The sequence below is a fragment of the Vicugna pacos genome, chromosome 15 (genome assembly GCF_048564905.1).
Source record: "Vicugna pacos chromosome 15, VicPac4, whole genome shotgun sequence".
Classification (NCBI taxonomy): Eukaryota; Metazoa; Chordata; class Mammalia; order Artiodactyla; family Camelidae; genus Vicugna; species Vicugna pacos.
Window position 1 is genome coordinate 13,620,050 of NC_133001.1, and position 27,654 is coordinate 13,647,703.

At 36.6% G+C, this 27,654-nt stretch overlaps 1 protein-coding gene across 1 annotated transcript in view; it reads right to left on the reverse strand.

Moving 5' to 3' along the window:
- Window positions 1-876: 876 nt before the first annotated feature.
- Window positions 877-27,654, reverse strand: part of ACTR2 (actin related protein 2) — a 33,321-nt gene continuing 6,543 nt past the window's right edge. The window contains exons 2-9 of the mRNA XM_006201517.4: window positions 27,153-27,263; window positions 21,554-21,769; window positions 18,216-18,288; window positions 14,653-14,789; window positions 13,077-13,226; window positions 10,431-10,576; window positions 6,885-7,017; window positions 877-3,566 (exon numbers count right to left, since the gene is read on the reverse strand). Coding sequence (XP_006201579.1) covers window positions 3,396-3,566; window positions 6,885-7,017; window positions 10,431-10,576; window positions 13,077-13,226; window positions 14,653-14,789; window positions 18,216-18,288; window positions 21,554-21,769; window positions 27,153-27,263 — 1,137 coding nt within the window. The 3' untranslated portion in view covers window positions 877-3,395. The remainder of the gene's footprint in view (window positions 3,567-6,884; window positions 7,018-10,430; window positions 10,577-13,076; window positions 13,227-14,652; window positions 14,790-18,215; window positions 18,289-21,553; window positions 21,770-27,152; window positions 27,264-27,654) is intronic.

Here is a 27,654-nt window from a genome sequence, read left to right on the forward strand (position 1 = left end):
AAAAAAAAAAGTAGTATCCTGCACAGATTGAGTAAGAGTAAACTGTAAAATAAATAAGTAAATAAAAAAATAAAAATAAATAAAATTAGTAGTTAATAACCACACTCAGTTGTACAGCAGTCAAGGTTTGTGGGTGAAAAAATACCAAGAGCACTGAGACATTCACTCCATCAACAGTATCTAGCGCGGGGCCCAGGATTTTCTCCCTCTGTAACACATAAAGACAGCAGCCACATTATTCTTCTAGTGACTCAGAGGCTAAATGAAAGACACGAGAGGCAAACCTCAGAAAGTCCTGGGGGACTTTGCCGTGAAGGGAGCAATGAGGTTCAAGCGCACAAGTTCACGGAGAAGGAAAAACAAAAATACTCACATGTACTCCCCAGCCCCTCATCCTCAAAGGCTAGTAGGAAAGCAAGAAAGGATCAGTTCAATAAATTTTCATCTGCCTTTAGTTATTTTGTTAAAAAATAATATGCCTAAAAGTCTGCAGAGGAGCTAAAACGTTCTTGAAAGAGGCATGTTCCACACAGGTCTCTTGAGCATTCCCAGCACTGCGAGAGCCACCTTAAACCTTCCTGGAAACAAAACAGCCTAGTTGAGGAAAAACATCCGTAACAGAGCTGCAGCTGTAATTTGCTCTTATTTCTAGGATTTTTTTCTTACGTATTTAAAATCACATCAAAAAATAAAGATCACACCAAAAATCAATTATTTTTTAGTCAAATCGAATGACACTGAACTGAATTTGGTCTATCAACTAGCATAAAGTTGTCAATCTATCTTGCGTTAACAAAACTGAAAATATGAATAAAAATAAGAAAATAAAACCAAAGAGAAAAACTACTGAGAGGAAAAACAAAGACAAAATTCAGATTTACTTTGAAAAATCTGATTTTATTTTCTGAATCAAAAAGTGTATTCATGTTAAATTTAGCATGTTTAGCTTTCCATTGATCTCTCAAAATACTTTCCAGATATTGTTAACAGTGCTCAGAACTGTGTGAAAGTTAACATCAACACCATTTCAAAGAAAAAACTTTAAATGTAGGATCTATTTCTAAGAAACCGTCCTCAAAGATCAAGGCATGGGCAATTCTAATTTTAAAAGAAAAGAATTTTAATCATTATTGGAAATTTAAATATTAGTAACGGTTTTCAAGAGCTATAAATCAGATCTCTTTTAAAACAGAAAAAGTTTTTATTTCTGAGGGACTCACACTTGACAACTCCAATTAAACATAATACTTCCCCCACCCCCCCCAAAATTATGCAATGCATTACTTCACCTTGGAATACGAAAATTATAAAATGTAATTTAAAAATTATACTCTTGTTATATATTAATACACCATTTTAACTGTCATGTTTGCTAGCAGAATTATAAAATTAAAACCAAATTCTACATTCAAGGGACAAATGACAAATGCTTTCATTGTTTTATTTAAGAGTCTATCCCAGGCTTTGTTGTCTTCTACCCCCATTATTTTAAAATGACCAAAGGTCAAGCGAGAGTCAATCCATTTACCTGAAATCAACAACTAGTAGGTACCAATCCTACATCTGTGTCCTTTAACAACTGTACTCAAAAACCTGGGGGGATTTATAAGAACATGATTTAGGAACATTTTAGAATTCCAAAGTGACTCCGACACGTCCCTAAAATCTAATAGACGTTATTCACAGGCTATCATGTGTACTGAAGCATGTCCAGCATGCAGGCAAACTTCTTTTATTTGCTCAAATTGAGGTAAAACAGACAAAAAATATGTAATATTAACAGAAACTGCATAATTAAAACCAGCCTTCTTTTGCTGCTTATTTCATGTAAACTGATTTTTAAGTTTTCTCACAAAAGAGATGCTACAAGCCAGTAATTTCTCCAATTTCAGTCACCAAAAAGTAGCTTCTTCTTTCAAAATCATTATTAGTAAAAAATGTTTTGAAATAAAGGAAAACATTTTTTCCCAGAACCTGCATTTTGTACTTCACGTGATACAATTTATTACTTTATTTTTCAAATTTAGAAGGAATTCAAGTCTGAGTACTATTCGGTATTTTTCAGATAGCAATCAATACCCACGGATTCATAAATATGATCTTCTGACAGGTTAGTCTGCTAACTTTTACAAAATACCAACAATTCTTCTTTCCAGCATAAGATGGCTGAGATTTAGAAGTTATGATTCGTTTTTCAGCACAAATACACATTTAAGTCTTGATTTTTTTTTGGCCAACATTTTAAATAGCCCAATTTTACTCACTTCGAAGTTTCAAATCAAACATACCAACAAAAAAACTAGTGAAAACTACTGGCAACAAGCCCCACACTCCCATGTCACTTTCACCCCAACGATTATAACCACTGCCAGTAATTCCTGCTGTGTGTCTGTTGGTTTTTTTTTAATCAAATAAGCACTGGTCAGTTATATAAAAGAGTAATTTGCAAGAACAGTACTTGGCACTGGGTTACCCTAATGCTTCTGGCATAAACAGAAACACTTAGAAAATACCAGCTCTTAAGCACTTTTTTGCCTGTAATCTCAATTTCCAAAAGCATTTTTTCAATGTTACTTTTCCATTGATAGATTGGGAGTCTAGCTCTAAATGACATGGTTGATTTAAAAAAACAAATAAATCCTTAAGCCACATGGTAATGGGACACTACGCTTGCTTTTTACATCAGATGAAAACAGTTTCAGGCAGACCAAAGTAGAAGAAAACCTGCCAGATCAAACTACTGTAAATAAAATTCATCTTACGTACCCCAGAGCAGAAAAGCTCAAAAATCAAAAAATTAAAATCAAAAGACCACCCCTTCCGTCCACGCAAAAACCCACACCAAACACTCTAGTTCTGAGCCTAACACATTTTCCTAAAACCAGAAGCTTTAAGGTACTTAAAGCTGTAGCAGTAACCGCTGAAAGCTCCACACTACAGAGGAAACACCATAAAGGGTTCAGATGCCGCCCACCCAGCCCTGACCACCCCACCCCAATAATATGTAAAAGCTCCTGTTAAGGTTTTTTTTCTTACGCTAATAAAGGCATACCACCTAGTGTGCTAAAGACTAAAACTAGCAGCATTAGAGCAGTAAAGTGAAAATAGGAAGCCTACAGGAGTGATCTAAACACCTACTTAGAAGAAACAGAGCAGCAGACAGGACCCTTGCCCTCTCGTGTTTGTAGGGAAGTGGTGGAATTAAGCAGTTAGATTTGCCCACATTAACAAAAATTTATCAAAGCTTCCCCAGGACATCAGAATAAAACCTGACCTTTCCAGTCAAAAGGCAGAGAGAGGCCTCTTCCATGTCCTGGAGCTGAATGAGTTCAAAGATTGGCAATAAAGGAAAAAAAGAAAGCATTTAGGGGTGTGACCGGAACAAGCTCTGCAGTTTATCGAACAGTCACCCCAAGTTTCTCCAGCACGCGGACACCCTTTTCTTGGTATTCCTGTCGGGTCATCCAGAAGTTGTCCTTGTCTTTCATGATATCTGCTAGAACCGCACCCCCCAGGAATACCATGTGCTTTCTGCGGGGGGGGTCCTCAATGCGGATCTTGAATTTCTAAGGGAGAAAGAGCAGATAATAAAACATCATACGTGCGTGTAGTGCTCCACTTTATGAAAACAACTTTTTCATACATTCTCTTGTTGAATTCTCACAAAGGTCCTGTGATGTAAGCAGGACGGCAGGATTTGGTACCTGTGGTACACAGAGACATTTTGTCATTTGCCCGAAGCTCACAGCCAGATCTCACATCCATCCCAGGGTGCTCAGAATGGTCCCCGTTTACACTTGTGGCCCCATCATTGACAGCACCCCTTGTCACTCTCAGAAGTGTCCTGATTTGAACAATGAATTCCATGGTCACCCTCCGGAGAGCCTAACCACCAGAGCCCTGACTGTGGCAGGGTTCCCACCAGTGGGCAAACCACCTGGCCAGCTGTCAGATGAAGAGTTCATTAAGGGGCTTCCACAGTTTCTTCAAGGCCCAACAGCCCTATGACTGGAATCCTGTGCAGCAGACTAAGACTGAAGTTCTCTTATAAGCAAAGCTCACTTTCTATTGTCTCAAATTCAAACAAAATGTTCTCAAAATAAACAAGGCCAAATATGGCCAAAATAAACCATGGGATGTTGGAAAAAATGAACACAGTAACCAAAACTAAAGACAAGTGGGAAACGTTTTATACTCTGTAGCCACTGTTAACTGTCTAACAAGGACAGGCCTCCATCTATATGGTCAGTCAACACCCAAGAGAGAAACCTTAAAATCAAGTAGTAATTTTATTTACAGAGTCATAAATCCTTTAAAAAAGACTCAAAATAACTATGTCATCTCAGTTGCCTTTACATCACATAAAAGAACCATAGGATCCGTCGTAATACATGACACAGAAAAACATCAGTTTATTTATTAACCAATTCTGAGGCTAACCTAACGGTTTCAACTGTTCTAGTCATTTTTTTACTCTTAGGCAGGGGTCAGCAAACTTCTGCAAGGGACCAGAAAGTAAACACTCGAGGCTCTGAGGGTCTCTCTGGCACTACCTAAAGGCAGCCACAGGCCATATGTGACAATAGGTAACACTGTGTAAAAGAATGGGCCCGACTGTGTTCCAATAAAACTTTATTCATAAAACTGCCAGGTGTGGGCCAGGGCTGTGGTCTGGCCACCCGCACTCACAGGGAAACCTGGCCGGCCCCCAGGACACTGCTGCTCCTGTAGCTTTCTCAGCTGGCTGCAGTTTGTCTCTCACACCCTTCCTAACCCCGGAGGCTAGCTAACAGAGATTCTGGTTCTTCACTGCTGCTTCTCTCTCCCTCCTCCCTGGAACTCCACAGCCCCTCGGAAACCTGTTCGATCAGACTACTCCGTCCACCACTCCTCTTTGCCCAGGGCATCTACAGATCCCCAGGTTATTCCTTCTCATACCCGCTCTGCTGCGCATGTGTGCAAGCTCTCTCCACCGTGTCCTGACGTCATCCTTAGTGACCCTGTCCTCTCCCTCTCATTCAGCAGAACACTAACTCAAGTGATCAATTCTCTGCTCTGCCCCTGCCCTCGGGCAACTAAACACGATTTGAGAGAAACTCAATATTTAGCTTTAACCTCGACTGAGCCCCTCAGTGCTGCTCAGCAATCCCATTACCTCGCTCTCCTCTCTTCCACTCTCCAGACAACCATTGTACACCTCCTCCTCTGTTCTATATACCTCTTCCCTCCTCAGAGCCTCCTAACCCAGCTTTCTACATCCACCTTTCTTCCTTCCTCCTTCAACAATCTATTCACCATGCCAGACTTAATGAGCCTTTGAACAAGTCAGATCCTACTTCTTTGCTCAAGATCCTCCTCCCAAGACTTCCTAGGAGGAAAGTGGAACTCGTTGCCGTGGCTGAACAAGACGTGCATCCTGATTACCCTCTGAGCTCACCCCCAGCCCTCTCCCCTGCTCACTCTGCTCCAGCCCCATCTGCACACTCGGGGCTGTTCCTGTCTGGAAGATTCTCCCCCCAAGAGAGTCAGGCTGCTCACTCCGTCACTCCCTTCAGGTCTTTGCTCCAAAGCTACCTCATGGGAGCCCTTCCCTGATCACACTACACGGAGAAGCACACCGCCTCCCCCCAGTCACTGCCACTTGCCAGCCCCCAGTCCAACTCTTCTTCACAGTGCTTAACACTGCTGATACATTATTCACAGACTGAAAGTGGGGACTTCTGTTTTATCTGTCCCCACACTGAGACAAGTGTTTGGCATCCAGGAATTCAAGAAATATTTGCTGAATAACCACCTGAGGCTGATTTTAAATTATATGTATAACTCAATAAAATGAGACAAGTGAGTAAAGTACTCAGACAACATGGCTCCTTTTTGGTCTTTTAATTTGTTTAATGTATAAGCCCATACGCAATTTCATTTCAGCAATTTAAGTCACAAATGAAAGATGTAACAGTGTCTCCAATACATCCAGCCCTCTGTAGGATGTAATTATCTATAGCAACTGATCAAAGTTGGTGAGATGAGCCTATAGATTAATGCAGAATTAAGTGATTCTTAGTTGAGTGCATAGTATGTATAGTGTACTTCACAGAGTCCAGAGTTTGCAGGAAAAAAAAATCAATGCCAAGTAACCATCAACTATTACATACTAGTTTAAAAATTTCTTCCTACTCCGTGTATCAACAACCACCAGTTAAACCCTGTTTCAAGAGCTATGATAGTTGACAGGGATGCAAAAATAACTGGACACATGGGGCTGTACAATCTGACTGGGAAGATGAGACATATGCAAGAAACATCCAGAAAATAACTTAGAATTAGAAATATGAGACGGGTGAGGGTACAGCTCAAGTGGCAGAGTGTGTGGTTAGCATGCATGCAGTCCTAGGTTCAATCCCCAGTACTTCCATTATAAGTAAATAAATAAATAAACCTAATCAACTTCCCTCCTCTGAAAAACAAGAAAGAAACATGAGACAGTTCAAGAGGAGCACTGAACACTCATCACATATTCAAAAAACAAGTCAGACAACAAAAACCCAAGGAGGGTGGCACATCTCTCTCCACAGTAGAGCAGGTTCTTCCCACACACTCACAGGCACCTCGGTTCCAGGCTGTTAGTTACAGAAGAACCAGAACATTTGGTCTTGGACCTAGTCACTTCATCCACTCAATGTAGAGCTGACCGGGCACCAGGACCATTCTGAGACAGAGCTCATCTTGAACCATTTACTTCCCACCTCTTCAAGGCTGCACTAGACTGCATTAGCAATTTGTTTAGGAAGACCTCTTGCTCCCTCTGGTGGTTGTCGAGATTCACAGCTTTTTACAGGCTTTTAAATCTATGTTAACAGTTGGATTGTTGGTGGATGGATACTTACAGAAAGTTTTTCCACATCTCCCTTCAACACTCGTTCTAAGTAAAGCTGTTTAAGCTCTCGTTCCAACCGTGATGGCAGCCCAGGGTACATAGTAGACCCTCCAGAAAGTACAATGTGCTTATAAAATTCAGATCTAGAAAGATATAATAGGTATTCATTAGGGTTTCAGATTAGGAAAACAGTATCTGAGTTCCTTTTTTAATGCCAATCTCAGGTGGTTGCTGGGAGAATTAAATAAAATTCAACATGTAAACCACAGGGCTCAATGTTTGCTATTACCACTGTTAACAGATAACAAACCCTCTTTACGTATAAAAGAGTTATTGTAATTTTGATGACAATACTTTCAAAGAATGTAACACGTGTTCTTGCGAATGTAACTGAGCCTCTTAATAACGTCCAGTTTCCATTACAAACTTGCAGTACTTGGACTGCGCTATCACAGTGCTTCCCGGGGGCCACCGAGACGTGGCTGTCTACTACAATTAACCATATTCTACCATGATTCTAGTTCTGGCTTTTGAATTTTTCCATTTGCCTTTTGTAGCTTTCCCTTTTGTTCCTTTGCCTTGAGGCTGTCAGCTGTTATTTTCCTTCAGATTGATGGGTTTGCTTCTTAGAGCAGTCCTCTTTTCTTCCCTAAATAGGCTGCCAGTCATGATACTGGATAATCAAATCTAAAATAACCGCATGTGTGGTAAAATAATATAATCTGAGTGAGGGTCTGAGGAACCCTTCTCATAGTAAAGGTCAGGAGCTGAGTCACATCCATCTTGCCCTCATTCAAACTTGCTTCCGGGCTTTTACTTACCTTCAGCGTCTCAAGGGCTGAGGCTATTGTAATTCTAGCTTCCAGAAGAGGTTTTGTATTGTATTTAATTGCAGAAGTATGCACATGAGTGAGGCATAAGCTAAGCAACTGAGGTGTAGCCACATGTGATATGTGCCCATGAGCATTTACAAGGATGCTTTCAACACACAGAACACACCAAACACATTTGAGCTGTGCTACTTTACAATGCCAGCTCTGCGGAGAGGTTACTGAACCTGACCCCAGCACTTCAGGAATGCCAAAACTTTAATCACCACCAACAGGCATGCACTTTTAAATGTAATTTTGCTATTAATGGTCGTTAAATAGAGCGACAAAAGCATCTACCTAACTTCTACTATGAGATTTTACTGTAATTATTAGACTTTGGACCATCTTCCAATAGATTTTTAGCTTGTTGTAAGTCAATTGCTATTTTTATTAATATCCATTATTGTCCTGTTCCCCAGCCATCCCACAAAAATTAGACTGTTATTTAATTTGGGGTTAAACAAACAAGTAAGCAAACACTTGCTTAACAAAATGCTTCTCAATAACTTGGGTGTAGAGAAGAGTTCTTAAACTATGACTCAAACTCTAGATGCAATAAAGTTTATAAATCTTTTCATATGACTAAATAAAAACAAAATTTTGTATGGCCAAAAACACAAGCAAGAGATAAATGAAAAATTATAAAATATCTACAATAGATATCACAGAGCTCATATAAAAAGAACTTTTTTCAAAATTGAGGGGGAAAAAAATTACAAAAATCCTACAGAAGAATAGGCAAAAGCCATGAACAGATAATTCATCAGGAAAAGACAGAAAAATGGCCCTAGAAATAGAAAAATACATTCAACTTCACTCTTAAGAGAAATGCAAATTAAAGCTACACTGAGATATCATTTCTCACTCATTAGACCAGCACGACAGTAGCAAAGCTGACAAACTCTGAACGACCTACGGGGACACAGGTGACCTCATGCACTACTGGTGGGAAAGAAGAAGGGGCAGGAACTGAGCAATAACAAAACTACACGCATTCACCCTTCCACCCAACTACTCCCCCCACCCCAGATATTGTTTCAGAATATACATGCCCAACATTACACAGATACAGCACACACAACATAATTAGCCATGGCATGATTTGTCAGCACAAATACTGGAATCTACCTAAGTAAACAAGATCCACTGAATAATCCATGATATGTGAACAATGGAAAAAAGAATGCAGCTGTAGAAAACGAATAAGCACAACCCTCAGGAAGTGGTATAAGATTGTTTAGGATACATTAAGTCAAAAAACCAAAGTACAAAGGAGTGTTTAAGGTATGCTACGTTTTGTGTAAGAAAATAAGGAACACAGGGAGGAGGACTAGGGTGGAAGACACGGGGCAGGGAGAGAAATACTTCAGAGTACACTTTTTGTATAGTTTTGACTACACTGTTAATGTTCTACCTATTCAAAAACCAAAAACCAAAATTAAAGGTGAGCCAGGAATATCCTGTGCCACAAAATGAAACAGAATGTGCTCAAAAAAAAAGAAAAAAAGATGAGGGCACATCAAAAGACACAGGAGCCGCTTGAAGGGGCTCTCATAGACCTAATCAGGAACAACTTAGTACCAACAAGGCAGTAATAAATTATAATCCACTGAATAAAATTTTGAGTCCATACCGATCATAAACAAACATTAACAAGGGAGAAGGAAAAGGACTGTTACGCTAGAATGCCAACTAACAAATACAGAAGTTATGATGGAATTAGAACAATCACCTTTTCGCCACTAGCACAATAGAAAATGGATTTAGGCAAGAATCATCAATAGATGCTAAAAGGGGTGGGGGGCACAATTTGATGAGGAACAAGATTTACACAGCCTCAAAGTATTTTGCCACAAATTACTTATACATTAGGAAAGCGGAAAAGAAAGGAAATCTACACAGTGGAGCAAACAGGAAACCTCATGAAGAGCCTACTACTAGTATCACCAATTAGGAGTCACCAGACATCCCCCCTGGATGTGATAACGTGAGGACAGATCACTGAAGCAGTGTCCTAGACAAAATGTGTAACCTGAATCTAATCACGAGAAACACTCACATCCAAACTGTACTCTGCAAAGATGTCGATGTCATGAAAACTAAGGAACTGTAACAGATAAAAGGTGACTAAGAAACATGACAGTTAAATAGAAGGTGTGATCTTAGATTTGATCCTTTACTGGAGAAAAGAAAAGTTGTATAAAGGACATTATTGGGACAGTGGATGAAACTGAAATGTGGACGGTAGGTAAAAGTATGGCAGTAATCAATCCCTGGAACTCGGTAACTGCACTGTGACTCTAAGAGAACATCCTCATTCCTAAGAAATACAAGGTGAGCACTGAGGAGTAAGGAGGACTTATGCATTCAACCTACTCTCACATGGCTCAAGAGAAAAGAGTGACAGAGCAAACACACAGAACATTAATATCAGTAAAATGGGAAATTGGATGAAGAGTGTTCAGGTGTTCTCTTTTCTACTCTTACAACTTTTCAATTTTAAATTATTTCAAAATGAGTTTATTTCAAAGAGGCATCTGAGACACAGTGATACATGCTGTCCAATGTCCAGTGCCATCCTATCAAAAACATGAGTGAGACAACAGACAACCTGGTCACTGTAACTATTTATATATTCCATCCAATTTTATTAAACAACTTTGAGACAACCACTTCTAAGGTACCTGGTATCGATGTCAGCTGCCTGGATTGTGTTAAAAAGCAATTCAGCAACACCTACTCCCTCCACATTGATCAAGTGGGGCTGAAATAAAGCTTCTGGTGCTTCAAATCTCTCTCCCCCGACTTTGATAATGCGGCCATCTGGGAGCTAGAAATCAAGAAGAACCAGGTATTGGCAAAAGATTTCAGAAGTTCCAAGTGTTCTCTAGACACTAGCACTTATAAACACACCTGCTCTATAACCAGAATCATTGCCAACAATATATTCCTCCTAAAATACATTTCTAAGAAAAGACCAAAAAAAGGTAAAATAAAATACATTAAAATAACTGTTATTATTATTATCATGCTCTGTTCTGCTTTTAAAATGGTACATCATACTCTTAAGTATCAAGAATTCCTTGGAGAAACCACCGATGCATGAGCGCACGATGTCCCACTGGTGTGAGCAGGTAAGCGCTCAGGCAGTGATGACCCACCACTGCGTCTGGATTCTTACCGGGGTCACTGCGCTTCTCTTACCATTTTAGCCCATTTGTGAGTTTCTGGGTATTTTTTACCATGTAGCATAGACACAGTCAATGAAAAATCTTAATACATTTCTTTCACCAAATAATTACTCTGGGAAACTTTATTATTTTGCCATCAAAACACTTTATATTAGTGTGAAACTCATGTCAAATCATTTAATCCAAAAAATTTTTATGATTAAAAAAGCTTAACCAATAATGACCTAGACCACTTTTGATTAGCAATTCTGTTGTATCCTAGGTCCTATTAAATTTTAAATGACAACGGTAAATACAATTTTAAGAAAAGATTTAAGCAACAGGTCAGATACCATTACAACATGACCTTTCATAGAGAACTCTTAAGTTACATCATGTTTATTTTTAATTAAATGAGAAATGTTAAATAAGAGCTCCCTCATAGCTCACTGGATTGACCTAAGTAACAAGCATGCTTGTGTATGCTGGCATTTGATGCATTTCTGTATGACATACTAGAATAAATTTTACATTAACATTTCTAACAGTATATTTAAGATAATGTAATTACAATAAATATATTAAACTCAAAAACTGAGTTTCCATTATGACAAAGTATCACAAATCAAGTTAAGATATTTACTCCATGTTTGCTTTGTTTACAATTATGTGCAAAGCCAATAACATCTTTCAAAAACTCTAGAATTATATTTTTATAAATTATATCAAATTTCTTAAAAAGAATTTACCCTTAAAAAAAACCCACAGCTGTCCACTGACTTTAAAAACCACATGAAATCACCTAAGATATACGAAAAAACTTCACATGGCAGACAATTGTTTGCAAATCCTCTGTACCTCACCCTTCCAGCCTCTGATAGTGTGGATCCTTTCAAAGCACTGGCCGTGGGCCAGCCTGGGGCCACCTACCCTCAGAACTACTTACTTCTGGGAACTGTTAAAACAGTATGCTTTCTATTTCTCTGCATCAAATCTTATCCTACCCTTTATTTATCCACTCTCATCCCTCTTCATTTACTCATCCATTCACTGTTTATTTGTTGATCATATTTTTGTAACCTACCCCAAATTCCTTGAGAAAGGATGGAAGAAATAAATAAATATGTCTCACATTTCTAGTTGCCTCATCTTTTGCCTTATGCCACTTTCTTCCAAAGTCAGGTAGATGACAAATTATAAATTTAGGGGAACTGTCAAGAAGGCTTCAGGAAAGAATCCCCAAGGCAGGTCATTAAGTTTCAGTGTATTGGCTTATTGACTATTTGGATCAGTATCTTCTAAAATTAAACTTCTAAGAATTTATAATTATTTTCAAAATAACTATTTTGTACATATCTGTGATGTGTTGAGCTTACATGAATCAAATGGTTCAAAAATACTTGCCTTTATTGCCTATTGCTCCATTTCATTTTAGTAACTAGTATTTCAAACACATAATATTAAGTACTTTATACCCAGATGAAAATGACAGACTAAAGATAGCAATCCATTAAAAATTCAGGTAAGATCAACTCCCCTGGTGTAAACTGTAACAAGGTTCTAAGTCTCACTAGTTACAATTTCAAGTTAACATTTGTTCTGAATATCTCATTAAGAAAATACTAAGTCAGGAAGATGGCCATCTACTGAATTGTTAAAGCAATACTATAAGATGACCACTTCCCACTAAGATACTTCAGTCCCATAAGAATCCTGTAGTCATTTACATAACAGCATATCGAAGGCTCTGAGAAGTCCTTCAATAAAGTGTGATCGACTCTCCCAAACTTACCTGACAATGTAACCCCCATTTTAATTTTTGTGAAATACCTACTAACATCTTAGAGAAATAATACTCCGTAAAACCCAGGCTGAAAAATGCTATTCCAGACACTAGATCTCAAAATAACCTCTCACGTCTTAATTGTACCCTAAGGTAGAAAAGCAATATATGATTCCTGCCTTATTTTACATTACACAGTATCCTAAAATAATTAAATCATAAACCATAATGTAGAAAGATATTAAAGGTATACACATACATATTTTAACAACCCAAAACAAAAACACTGGATTCAAGAAAATATCCTTAAGCACACACCAATAATTATGGTTGTCCATTTTAAAATCACAAATATATTACACACGACAAATACTTACTGTGTAAGATTCAACTAATACTGTGGTTTCTAAGGCCAGTTTCTGCTCCTGCTCAATATTATACCCCACATAACACAATTTTTCTTTAATCATGCGAACTGTTTCAAAATCAGCAGAATGGTTGAAGGCATATCCTCGCAACAGCAGCAGCTGGTACAAAAAATAGCATGATTAATCTGAACGAGTTCTACTCTGCAAAAGCTATTAACGCTCTCTAAATATGTCACGTCAGTAACAAACGCGATGGACAACAGAGCCTTAGCTCTTACTGAACATTTCAAAAATGGGAATAGTACTTGCATAAACGATTTATATTTCAGTTTCACAGAAAAGTTTCACACAGAGTAACAGAATTAACATTTCATGAATAATAAATAGGTAAAACGAGCAAGAAAACCAACCTAGTTTTAAAAACGAGTACTGAGTACTAATATTTAGATACTTTTGATAATCATTAAGTCTATTAATAAATATTATTTTAGCACTGAATTCCCATAATCTGTAATTTGCTCAATCAATGCCACATTCATGAGATACCCTTAGGTCTTAGGATGTTGGATTTCTAGTTTCTAGTGTTATGTCTGACACATATAAGATAGGCAATTGCATTTGTTAAATAAACGATAAGAGAATTCAACCTGCTGACAGAAAAAAAAAACATAATATGCATCACAAAGAAACAGGACTTTTCATATAAAAACTTAAAAATAAATCCCCTAACCTTTGTATTTATGTTCAAAAGAAGCCCTTTCAGTATTCCTTGGGTGGTCACTCTCAAGAGAGAATTTTGGTTCTGAATGAGAGTATTATAATTCTCATTAACTTAATCTTATTACTCTAAATGAGACTAAAGGATGGTGAAGACCTAATGCAGTCCAATTTATTGCACAGACTTCACCCTAGAACAGTCTCTCCACCGCAGCACCAATGACATTTTGGATCTTACAATTCTTTGCTGTGGGGGCTGCCCTGTTCATTGTAGGAAGTTTAGCAGCCTTCCTGCAAAGCTGCAACAACCAAAAAGTGTCTCCAGACATTGCAAAATGTCCCTGGGGCAGCATCATTCCTGTCTGAGAGTCACTGACCTGGAGAGAATACACTACAGAATTCTGGTACAAAGTAATCTAAATTATTATTATTTTTTTATATCTTAAAAAATGCACATGCCTCCAAATAGTGGACTTATATACACTTTCCAGCAATCTTTTAAAGAAAATTGTAACTAAGTATATTCAGAAATAAACTTTAACATACACCTGTTCAAAGGAAGGTTTTACGGCAGAAGGGCCACTTAAGTTGTTCAAGGAAGTTTTAGAGCCTCCTTCCATCTTTGAAATACCTCTCTATCCATTCCCTGGGAACAGCAAATACAATTATATAATGATGTATTCTCATTAGTAAACCAGAGATGGTGTGTGTAACTCTTACTTGGATTTTTATATGAATATTGAGGGAACTGGGCCATTTCTCTAGTGATACAGATTCACTAGAATCCTGCAATGGTACATTCAATTTTGTGTTAAGTCAGTAAACACAAACTACAAAATCTAATTCTATGATATTTGCTTTTGCTTACCTTGATAAGGTATCTGGTAATATCTCTCCCAGCGATATCCAGTCTCCTGGTAAGGTGAGGGAGAGAAAAGCCTTCATACACTGGGCAAATGTGAGTCACGCCATCTCCAGAGTCCACCACTACTCCAGTTAATAAACCTGTGTAAGAACCATGAGGTTGTAAATAAAAAGCCTACTCAGAAAAATCAAAGCCAACAAATTTCAAATATTTGTACAGAAGCGAACTAGAAACTTCACCAACCAGAGTGGCCTAAAAGCCAGCATTTCTTTATTATTTGCTTATTTTGCAGCTTATTTCTAATACCCAGACACTAAAGCCAGGGTTCTCTCATATGTCCCTTGTGAGACTTTAAATCTAATCATGCACTACCCTAGGATGTGGCAAGAAACAGACCCTCAGACCTAGGACTATAAAACACAACATGTTCTTTATTTTTCTTTCCAACTTAATCTTGATACCTGAATTCCCTCAAAGTAAAATTTTCTAAAGCATCGTGGATAACATAAATTTATGAAAACCATTGTAAAAGGCAAACATTATATAAGTTGATAGTGAACCTGATAGTGAAAGAAATAATCTAGTTCTTCATTATTCTTTTTATCATACATGAGTATAGTCAAAACTGTTGTTTTGAAAATTCCTGTTGATACTAGATAGCAAGAAATCTGTGAATAACTCATCTTGACTAGCCAAAGGATCAATTATTCACCAGAACCCAAAATGACAACAGTTAAATTTTATAATAAAAGAACAGCAAAGAAGCTGTCTTGTTTCCCATATGCACTACTTAAAAGTATAAATGGCTACAAATTAATGTTTTACCTTTTGTGCCAGGGTTAATTCAGGGAAAGCAAAACAAAATTTTTTTTTAATTGAAGTATATAGTCAGTTTACATTGTTGTATCAATTTTTGATGTACAGCATAATGTTTCAGTCATACATATACATACATATATTCCTTTTCATATTCTTTTTCATTATAGGTTACTACAAGATACTGAATACAGCTTGATATAGTTCTCTGGGCTATACAGTATAACTTGTTTATCTATTTTATATACAATAGTATCTGCAAGTCTCATTAATAGGTTTTAATAGCCTAATAATATTTTCAACAAAAAATTTTTTGGTCAGAACATGCATTATCTATAACTTGCTTAAGCATTATTTTACCATTGTCCCATTCCTGAATAGGCTGTCTCCCTCTTTCTAATACAAACTTGAATATACTAAATATGTAACTGATTTATCTTTCAATACATTTATTCAAACCACTTGAAGTTGAAGCTAATATAATTCATCTTTCCTTGACTGATGCTGTAAGTTTCATAAAAATCAAACGGTGCCTTTTGAGGTTGCATTCTTTTAAACAAGAGACTTTGCATTGCAAAAAGGAGGAATCCACAATATTAATTCAAAAATACTCCCAGCAATATCAACTAAAGCAGAGATTTATGTATTTTATTTTTCAAACAGACCTTCCCATCCAATCTCACCTCATTTCCTTCCATTCCCACCAGGTTACATCCTGGCCCTTTCCTGTACACATCTGATCATTTCCAGTGCCACCCTCTTTTGTCACTGGATTGTCCATTTTTTCCACTTCAATTCCTAAGGATTCTTTAAAGCTCATCTAGTTCTTACCTTTCCATTTATACCCTTCCTGACTACTCTCACCTCCAGCCCAAATGCCATAACTTCAGTTATTCCCCTCAATTCTGTTTGCAAAATGTAGCCAAACATACCTTCCTGAGTCACTGTCACTTCTCTTATTCACAAACTCCCCTGGCTCCAAATGTTGCTTCTTACTTTTTCTGATTTAACTGGCAGCACTAGCCACCTTGTTCAGAAGGAGAATTTTTCCACAGCTTAGAATTCTTTTGATTAATGCTACTGGACTATCATTTCTTAAAATTAAGAATTCAACAGTTAAACAAAAATAGCTAAATATCAGCAATTAAGAGAGGATATCTTCTCCTTGGACAGAAATGAATTTATGAATATTGCTTAAAAAATCTTTTAAGGTCAATTTTACTCAGACATAATTAAAACAAAAATTCATTTCAGCAGAAGGGTCTCATCCTCACCCCCTAAATGGAACTATTATCACCCATTTCAAAGCTTAGATTCAAAAATTTTAATAGCTATTTTTCCAAAGTATTTTCTCAAATAACTTCTAAATTTTATTTTAAAAAGATGGAACAAAATCGTCTAGATGCAGACACGCACTAATTACTCACAGGTGGACTATAATTGCCTTAAGGGCAAGGAGACCACATGAAGCTTACCGACTAATCACTGCCGCACCCTTTCACTGAACAGAACGCGAGGCACGTGCCACACTTAGTGGATGAATAGAAGCGTCTTTAAAAATTTAATTCCTCCAAGTAAGTACATTCCTAGTATCTATCTGTAGTACTAAAGACAGTTTAAAAACCCAGTATGTATTCTGACAAGATGATTTTTACTCATCCATTTGTAGAATCAGATGGATCACCATAATATTAAAGTTTGCTTTCTAAGGACAACTGACCCTTGAACAACTCAGGGATTAATCTGCATTTAACTTATAGTTGGCCCTCCCCCTCCCCAGATTCAACCAACCACGGACCACGTAGTACCGTAGTATTATTCACTGATGAAAAATATCCGTGTATAAGTGGACCCATGCAGTTCAAACCTGTTCAGGGGTCAGCAGCACACAGTCATACGCACTGCTTAAGTACTCGGGCCTGAGACTTAACTCAGCTGTCATCTCCTTCAGAAACTTTTTGATGTGCTGCATCAGTATCTGCATCTTTTTCCAACCAGACTCTGAGTTCTTGAGGGCATTTTTTTCTTTTTTAATGGAGACACTGGGGATTGAGCCCAGCATCCCATGCATGCTTAGCATGTGCTCTACCACTGAGCTATACCCTCCCTCAACCCTTGAGGGCATCTTTACATTTTAAATGCCTAACAGAGTCTGTGGCACATATTTGACGGTTCCTTAAGTTCTCAAGAAGACTATCAGGATATAGAGAGTTCTCCCCAAGTGGCTAATATTTTATTCCAAGTAGACAGGGAGGCAGTCACTAATGGCAAGCAGTACCAAGAAAACATGGTAGGTCTCCTCCATTAAGTCCACCTCAAAAGTTAGGAAGGCACACCCAAATGTCTGCCTTTTCTTTTGTATTTAATCTACTATGTATTTGGCAAGCATGATTTTACAGCAAGCTTACTGGCTATTTTTTTTTTAACTCTGCCAATTCTGAGGGCAGATTCCATGTTTATTCTCCACTTTATAAAATGTTTTCACTTTAAATAGCCTAAAAGAGAGAATCTCCTACTTTTAAAAAAAAATGAGAATTTTTATCTTTTAAGTCCTTCACTGTTTAGTAAAGAAAATAAAAATATTTATCTTTCATTTGACACATTTTAGAAATTGTAAAAATATTTGAATAAAATATATAAATACTATGCTCTTCTGGGATTTACAACTTATTGAAAAATCAAATTTCTCTCACATAAAACACATTTAATAAATGTTGAATGGATGATTCTAAAAGTTAAGCTTTACCTACCTTGAGCATACAAAGTCAGAACTGCCTGGATGGCTACATACACGCCAGAAAACTGGTAAGTTTCAAACATTACCTGAAAATGCAAAAGGAAAGGGAAAAAAAATTGGCATTTAGAAGTTACATAATAAATAGTTATATGCTTTCTTCATGGTCAGAGTGGATTAGTTGCCAAAATAAAAGGACCCCAAAGAGTCCTCCACTCTCTTCAGTTCTTTGTGCCTTTATTAAAGTCTTGCTGCCACAGAGCTCCAATTTTGGGGACAGATTTCTGAACACACACTGAGCCCCCAAGCATTTCAAAAGTGCTACAAAAGCAAAGATTTCTGAGTATTTTAGTTAATAGCTGATTAGAGTATAAGAAAGTTCCTGCTTTTGAACAAGCCTTTCTCAACTGATGTCCCTTAAGGCAAATATCTTTTAATTCAAAGACAAACTACAGAAATTGTTTAACTGCTGACCCTCCCATCCCTCTCCCTCAACCTGGGCAAAGATTGTGGCTCTACTTCCAGCAGTTGAAAAAAAAAAAGTAGTAAAAGGGTACTGCGGAAAATCAAACAGAAAACAAGGCAGTAATTCCTGAATGCTGGCACACATAGAAACTGCTCAGCTGCTGGGCCTGCCCTCCCTACTGAAGCCAAGGCTGCGGCTCCACCCTCAGCTGAAGTACACTGGAGAGAGGGGTTCCCTCACGCCCTCACCGGTCAGTCATGCTCAATCATGCTCGTTCTCTGTAGTGCAGGCTTACTGGGAACATCCTCTAGGATTTAGATCCTGCAGAATACAGATTCTGTCATCTACACTGAGTACTCCTTAACTGGCAGTGCTGACTACCACTATGAATATCTAGATATTTAGAAATTTTACAACTGACCACAATGAGAGTTATATAGAATTCATCTTATTTATACATTTATTTTAAAATGGAGATTCTGGGAATTGAACCCAGGACCTTGTGCATGCTAAGCACATGCTCTACTGCTGAGCTGTACCCTCCCCCCTATATAGAATTTAAATGTTAAATGAAACACATACTCATCAATTAAGCAACTAGATATTCTCGTTAGTATTCTAGTCCATCATCCTTTATTCTCCCCCACAGGGATGAAAATGGAAGAGTGATGCTATACAGCTGACCCCTGAATAACAGAGGTTTGAACTGAGCAGGTCCTCCTAATCAGATTTTTTTCAACAAATACATACTACACCACTGTGCCATCCGAGGTTGGCTGAATCCAGGGATGCAGAACCTCGAAGATGGAGGGCTGACTATAAAGTTGTAGTTTTCACGTGGGCAAATTTTCACCTGAGGGTGGAACACTGGTGCCCCTAATCACCCCTCCACTGTCTGAAGGTCAACTGTATTTGCATTTATCAACTTGAAAGTCTGCTAAAATTTGTTTTTATTTGTAAGAATGTTAAAAAGTATCTGGAGTTCTAAAACAAAGTATTAAACAACGATGAGACCTTAGCATGTAGTAAGACCAATTCTTGTCATTTTGGCAGATTAAAAAGAATGTGTCCTAGTCAAATAGCTAGTTAGTGGAAGAGGCACCCAGGTATATCATCTCCCTAACTTTTCATTTGGAAAAAAAACTTGATTTTCACTCTGGTATTGCATTACTCTCCTAAAGTGGTTTCCTTGTGTAGCAACCTTTTGGTTTAATGCAAAAATATCTCTGCACTCTGATTTTGTAATGTACTGCTAAAAATAAACAGCAATTACAAATGACTACTTATCCATCACAAAGTATTAGTGATTATAAATCACTTAGAAAATGTAAAATGTAATTACAATATGAACTAATACAATAAAGCCCATCTTTCCTAGTTTAAGGGGTGGTTAGGAGGAAAGAAGTAATAGAATATGGATCATAAGAAATGATATGGTTTCTGTAACTAAAACCATGATCTCAAACTTTTAAAACTTAATACAAAAACTGAGCTTCAATCTAGACTTTCAAAATATTGTCTAACAATAATCTCTTCAAAATCTCTTCCAAAATTTCCATCAACATCTAAACACAGTCACAAAGTAATAGAAAACATTTACATTAAGTAGTACCTGGAAAGCTACTACAATACAAAGCAGTTGAAAGTTTCCACCTCATATAGCACAAAATCAAAGACAACCTTAAAAAGTTATCTATCTCAACTATTAAGAACATAGACTTCTTCCTCTCTGTAACTGCCTACCTCATTACCTCTTTCCCTAGCCGTCCTATCCCTGGGTTAGCCTTCTCACCACTGTCTACTCTCTGGTGACCCATATTATCCACATCCTCATGACTCCCAAGTTCATAGCTCCAGCCTCAGAATTTTCTCCTGCACTTGATCTTACACACACACACACACACACACACACCCCTTCTACTTGGCATCTTTGCTTGGATGTCAAAAAAGGTCTACCATGTCCAAAACTGAACTCCTGATCCATTTCCCTCCCAAATCCCGTTCCACCATCTCCAGTTGCTCAAGATAAAACCTTTGTAGCTATCTCTCTATTATCCACATCTAAGGAATCAATATTTTCTGGCCTTACTTTCCAAACAGAGCCACAACGCGGCCACTTCTCACTGCCTTCTCTGTTTTCACCCCTAATCCAACATTATCTGCCTAGATAACTAAAAAAGTTTCCAAACTGGTCTCCCTTCCACCCTTGCCTCCTTATGTTCTACACTCAACACAGCAGTCACAGAAACCCTGTATCAGCATGTCCCTTTCCTGTGTCACTCAGAGTTTAAGTCTAACTCCTTATGAGGGCGTACAAGGACCTAGATGATCTGGTCCCATTACTTTTCCCACCTCATCTCCTGTTGCTCTCCCATACTGGCTTCAGTGCTGACTCTGTAATATGCCAGGCTTTTTCCCATTTTAAGACCTTCGCACTGGCTACTCCCTTTGCCTGGAATGTTCTGTCCCCATATATTCTGGCTAACTCCCCCACTCTGTCTTTGTTTAAACATCACCTTCTCATGGACACGTACTACCACACCCTATGAAAACTGCAATTCTGTCCCCCTTAATCTACGTTCTTTCCCCCCCTTTAGCATCTATTATCTTCTAACAAACCAATTAACTCACTTCTTGGAGGGGGGGGTCAGTTTTCCCCTGCTAGAGGGTAAGCTCCATGGCAGCAGGATTTTGTTTTGTTTACTGACATATTCTATTCATAAATAACAACTAGCATATAGCTAGGTGTTCAATAAATAGGATCTGGGAGAAGATAACAACATTTATTCCCTTTATTCTTAAGAACAATGGTAAGATAAAAGGAAGAACATCAGCTTTAACATCACATCACAGAGACACACATATGCACATCCCATCTGAACACTTACCTCTACTATCTTCTCTCTGTTTTTGGTTGGGTTCATAGGAGGTTCTGTGAGTAAGATTTTACAATTCCTGGTATCTATGTTAAGCTTCTCTGGTCCAAATGTATAGTCCCACAGGTGTTTCATGTCATCCCAATTTCGTACTATGCCATTTTCCATAGGGTAGTTAACTTCTAACATTGAGCGTAATTCACTTGCTTCATCACCAACCATAAGATCCTAGAAAATTATAATATTAAAGCTTTAGACCAAAATTTTGCATAAAATACCTTCAGAAAATTATCCTCCCATGATACTTCGGAAAACTTGGGAATAATTAATTTTAATCTTTCTGGCACTTTCAGATAAAAGCTCTTCATTCCACAAGTTAAAAAGATAATTTTTTTTCATGAACAATGCCTTGTAAAGCTTAATCGTGAATAATAAATTTTTATGTACAACGTGGTTTAAATCAATAAATTGACCTTACCTTTAATACATATGTTTCCAAAAGAAGGGGCATTAGCACAAATAAACCCCATATTTTCATATTTTGAAGGGTTTTGTATGAGGTTTCATCTGTTTCTTTTGCTCAAATGTTCAAAAAATAAGGCCTGTGATATGTGAAATAGCACATCAGGGAAAAAAAACTTGTAGAAAGATGCTCAATGCATGCAGCACACTTCTTTGTACTATTATTTATCAAAATGATAAATGTAAGTACTATAAAGCATAATGAGAAGCAAAAAATAAAATGATTTTTATTATACTATAATAATGGATATTTGCACCACATAAATTGTAAATTTCACAAACTTCTATCTACATATGCCTAAATCAGAACTGAAATGAAGTTTCTATATATGCCTCACCAAGATGAATGAGAAGTTGTAGAGATACAAAAAATTAAGACATAGAGAAGTCATTCTTCTTTAAAATTATCTCATGAGCAACATTTTCAATCTTAAAGTATAATACTGGAAAACTATGCTGTCACACATGAAGCAGAATACTCACAAGTTTTGTCTTCAATGAGAGCATACTTAAGATGGCCCATATTTGAAAAGTCAAATTTATATACATAAGGCTAATGATGTCCCAGAATTTAAACTTATTTTAGAAATCAACTAGTCAAAATATTAAATAATCCTGACTTCTACATATACTGATAAATTCAATTAAAAAAAACCCCTAGTATCAGAAATAGCTACAATTTGCTACAACACCTTAAGATGTTTTAAAACAGAGGTTTAAATATATATATATATGAGTTCAAAACTTTTAAAAATAACAATTAAAAGAAAAAACCTAAGAAGTAAACCAGGGTGAGGACCCTGTTTAAAAAAAAAAAAAAAAAAAAAAAAAACCCACAGATTTCTGGAAAATCTACTAAAAGCCACAACAAAAAGGAAAAACAAAATTAAAGCAGATGCTAGAAATGTTCACTAAAATTTTTCTGTTGGAACTAATTTCTTACAAAGTTTTATAATTCACCATAACTTAATACTCAAATTTCTTAATTATCAACTATTTAGAATCATCTGATAGGAAAATGCAAAACTAAAAATCTGTATTTGTGAACTCTAGTCAATGGCATGCATATGTTGAATTACTTAGGGAGAAGTATACTGATAATTTCAAATACATCAAAAAACAAGATACACTGATGGACTGATGGATGGATAGATGAATAGATAAGTGACATATCAGTACAGCAAATATTAATGTCAGAATCTAGGTGATGGATGTATAGGCTTCACTGTAAAATTCCTTCAGCTTTGCTGTACATTCTAAATACTTCCTAATAAAATGTTAGGGGGAGGATACTATACCTCCAAGTATATCCCTTTTAGCCATGAATATAATTAAATACACAATTTTGTTCATTTCTTCCAGAATATATCTTTGTGCTGTACAAGGTAATAACAGATTGGACAATTAGATGGTTTATATCATCGATATACATTCACAACTATATTTCAACAAATTCAGTATGATTTGTTGATTTACACTGGTCTGATTTCATCAGAATATTTAGTTTTTATTCCATGCAATAGGGGCTTACATATGTCCGATCCAATGCCAATTCAAAATAAAAGCCTCTACTTCTAAGACATACATACTATAAAGAATTAACTTAAAGAAACATCTGGCATTGAGTTCTTACCATCCTTCTGAACAAAGAGGATATTTAAAGTGGAAGAAAACAAGTATTAACTTATCAGATTAGTGCAAATATTCTTGAGTAGATCAAGCTACCTAATTCAAAAATTTATCCCTATCTAAAATTTTAATTTAAAAACTCCTAAAACATACAATTTTCCCTAGAACATTTCAACTTCCAAAACCCTAAAATGCTAAGAGCTTTATGTAACTTGTAACCGTCTCTAAGAAAATTATAAGTGCCCAGATTAGGCCTTAAGTTTTTTTACCACCCACCTTATCACCAGACCTCAAGCCTAAACCATCACCTATTACCTGGAAGAGTGAAAAATTACAGTAACTGTCTGAGATGCTGTTTTAAAGGTATTTACACTTTATGAAAAGCAGGCAGTGTAGATGAGATTTGCCAAGAATCATTCTGAATAATGTCAACTCAAATTGGAAAATAGAGCAAACATACTTTAAAACCACAATTAAATTCCTGAAACAAAATTTCATAAAAAAAATCAAATTAAGCCCACACTGTTCTCTACAAGTACACTTTTTTCTTAATCTCCTTAGGACTTTAAGCCAAATGCAGGATCTTTTATTTAGAATAAATATAGGAATTTCCACTTTTAAGTGTTTTTGTTTATCCAAAAGAAAACTTCACAAAGTTACTGCTACTAGTTAAAATACATATCACTAGAAATGCCTGATATTCATCTTTGTCAAAGATGCTTACAAATAATATTAAAAAGAAACTTGGAAATATCTACTATAGAAGTACTTAGACTGTCAGAAAAATACAGTAAGAGTCAACTGTCTGGCATGAAGTAAGCCTCTAGTTCGAAAGAAAAAGGCGCCACAAAATGGTATTTATTTAGAGGGAAAATTTGTTGTTTATGGAAAAGTCTTAGAAGACTTTCACCTTTTTCTTAACTTATCGTCAGATAATGTAAAATCTACTCATTGATAAGGATTATACAGGAAACGAGTCAATCTCTTTTTCTAACCCTTTACTATCTACAGTTCATTTGCACATTAAAATTTTACTCAGCTTATTAAGTACACATATGATACTGTACTGGATGCAAGTATATATACAGGCTATGACAGGCAATGTTCTAATTTCATGTTGGTCAATACGATTTATCCAAATATAACACCTTCGCCCCAATTTTTTGGATCACACAAATCCTAAATAAAGCCACTTGTTTTCTAATATAATTCACACCACATTCCATTTTAATTGCAACATTCATCTACAAAAACACAAGAAAAACAATTCAAAACTATGTTAGTAATTAGTTCTGGTTTGGTCCATTGTATGCAATCAGGAAAGTATAAGACTTAATTAGTTGCTACCAAATTGAAGCAGTGAAAAAGGTTAAAAAACAAAATAATTAAAATTAAAATTAAAATATGGAATTACCCCCCTCCCCAATACTACAGGGACACAAAACAACAACTACTGTCCCACCAAGCAAAAGTGGAAAACAAACAGAGAGCATGTGTGTAACCTCACTTACCATCTTTTTGTTATTCTACTTCAACAGGTCAAGAAAGGTGAAGAGAGAGAAGGTAGAAGTAAGAGTCAGAAAAGGCCTAATAAAATCCTCACTGAAATTTTTAAACATACAAGCAATAGAGACAAATTAGGTCGAGATCAGATGCAGTACTACTACAGTTTACGGAGTTAATAATTAGGGCCAGCTTAACATGGACAGTTATTATGCCTGAATGAAAATTAACTTATTAAACAATTTAAATTTCCAGTTTTTAGTCTACCACATTTTAGCTAGCAAAACAACACAAAAAGTATAAGTTAATCCACTAGGCATAGTAATTCCAAAAATAAAATTTAATTCATTACTGAATTTAAAAACCTTAATTAAGGAAAATAAATAGCAGAAAAGGCCTAGCTGAATAGGTAAAGGGTATTTAGAGTTGATCTTCCAAGCTCTAGCAATCAAGTTAAATTTGACACAGGTCTCTTTTCTTTCACCATTTTCTACTCAAAGAACAAATTAACTTGAAAGACTTAAAAGATTAAGCAGGTTGAACAGAAGTAAGCCAACTGAACATAGAATGACAAACTGTACAAGCAAATGTTACTGGGGAATTCCTTAGCAAAAATGTCTTTGAGAGTATCACCTGGTTTCATTTCTATCACTTGGCCTTAAAAAGTAAGAAAGTTGGAGTGAAAAAGATAGGTAATTATTTGCGACTATGCTGGACAATAAAAATGGCTGTATGTGATGCATCTTAATACCTCAAAATGTTATTATCCATAAAATGTATTAAAAAGCCATTCTTCTTTAAAAGCCTGATCCTGAATAAAAAACCCTAAAAAAATAAATAAATAAAAACAAAACACAAAAACTCTCATACTGAAAGTCCTTTCTGATTATAATACAACAGAGCCCAGAATCATTCACTCTTTTAGGTCTTTAAAACATTAACACAGAACCTTTCAGTTTGTGTTTTTATTCATTGTGTAACCCAAGTCTCTAGTCCTAACAGCAGAGAGCTACCAAGTAGCAAATCTCTACCCCCTATTACCTTTCTAGATACCTGAAACAAATGTCCCAAAGAGGTACACCCTAACTCATAATCTAACAATTCAATCAAGTCTTGCCAAAGACCGTCCAGATAGGATCAACAATGCTAACTTGTTCACAAATAATTCTGTTAAAGGGCCCCTAAATTCCACTGCCTTTTGTATACCTGATCCCTAGGCCACCTGAGGAATTTAAGTCAACTGGTGACCACTGCTCTTTCGATTGGCTTTTTTTTTTTTGTCTAAAATATTGTAACTCCCACTTGATTTCCAATTGATCTAATAGAAGAGAAAAATCTATTATCCTTACTGTCCGATCTCTCACACTGAGTACAGTGCATAGGCAATAACAACGTTCCCCCAACTCCTGGTGGGAAGAGAAGTAATACAAGGCCAAATAAAGACTTGCACAGCTTCCTCCGCACACTATGGAAATCAGTTATATTGGTGAAAAAAGGAACCAGTAAGATTTACATCCTGTGTCTTCCTGACTAGCTTTATAAAAATGTAGGGGGATCTGGCTATGAGAATATGGAAAGGGAAAGTCTTAGGTCCCAAAGAGACATCAACATAGAATGACAAATATGTGGAACTGAAAGACATAAAAATACCAGGCTGATTTCTTTTAAAAATTATACTACATAATAGGACTTTAAGTCACTAACATAGTATTCACATCAACATAAAAATCTTACTACATATTTTACTCCATTCAGAGAGAAATGGCATCAAGCCATACTTAAAGTCAGATGAAATTAACTTCAGTTTTTGTGCCTTTCTTCAGTGTTGATAAAAATTAAGAGCATAAGAAGTTCTGCCCTCCTCCTTTGCTTTTCAAGGCATCACATTTTAAAACTACTTAATTCAAAGAACATCTCACAGGTTTTGATCCTCATTTATCAATAAATAAATTATTACCTTGATTTCAATGTTTCCCACTTTGGTGGTTGATCTGATAATAGGTCTTCCAACCAAAGCTGGGAAGATGTGTTCTGGAAAGTTAGAGCCTGCATAGCCACACTTCACAAACTGGAAAAAGAAAAGTAAAAGTGGGTTAGTGTCAAGGTGTGTACTATATTTATTTAAAAACAGTATCCAAAAAACACCGCTTTGCATTTATACAATATTTTAAACTTTTGGTGCTTTCAAATTACCCAAAGTAGTCACCCCATCTATCATATCCTTCATTTACTTCCTTTATAGCACTATGACCAGAGCTCCTGTCACTCTATCGGTTAGCTGCTTCTTTAGTATCTTAGGTCTCCCCATCACAGGGAAAGCCTCAAGAGAGTAGCGAGCCAAGGTGAATTCATGCCGAGCCTGCCGCCTTGACACACGGTGGGGAAGGAACAAATTCACTCAACAAATTCTAGTATTTTTAAAAGAGAAATGTTAGAAAATGAACAGAACTAAAGCTTTA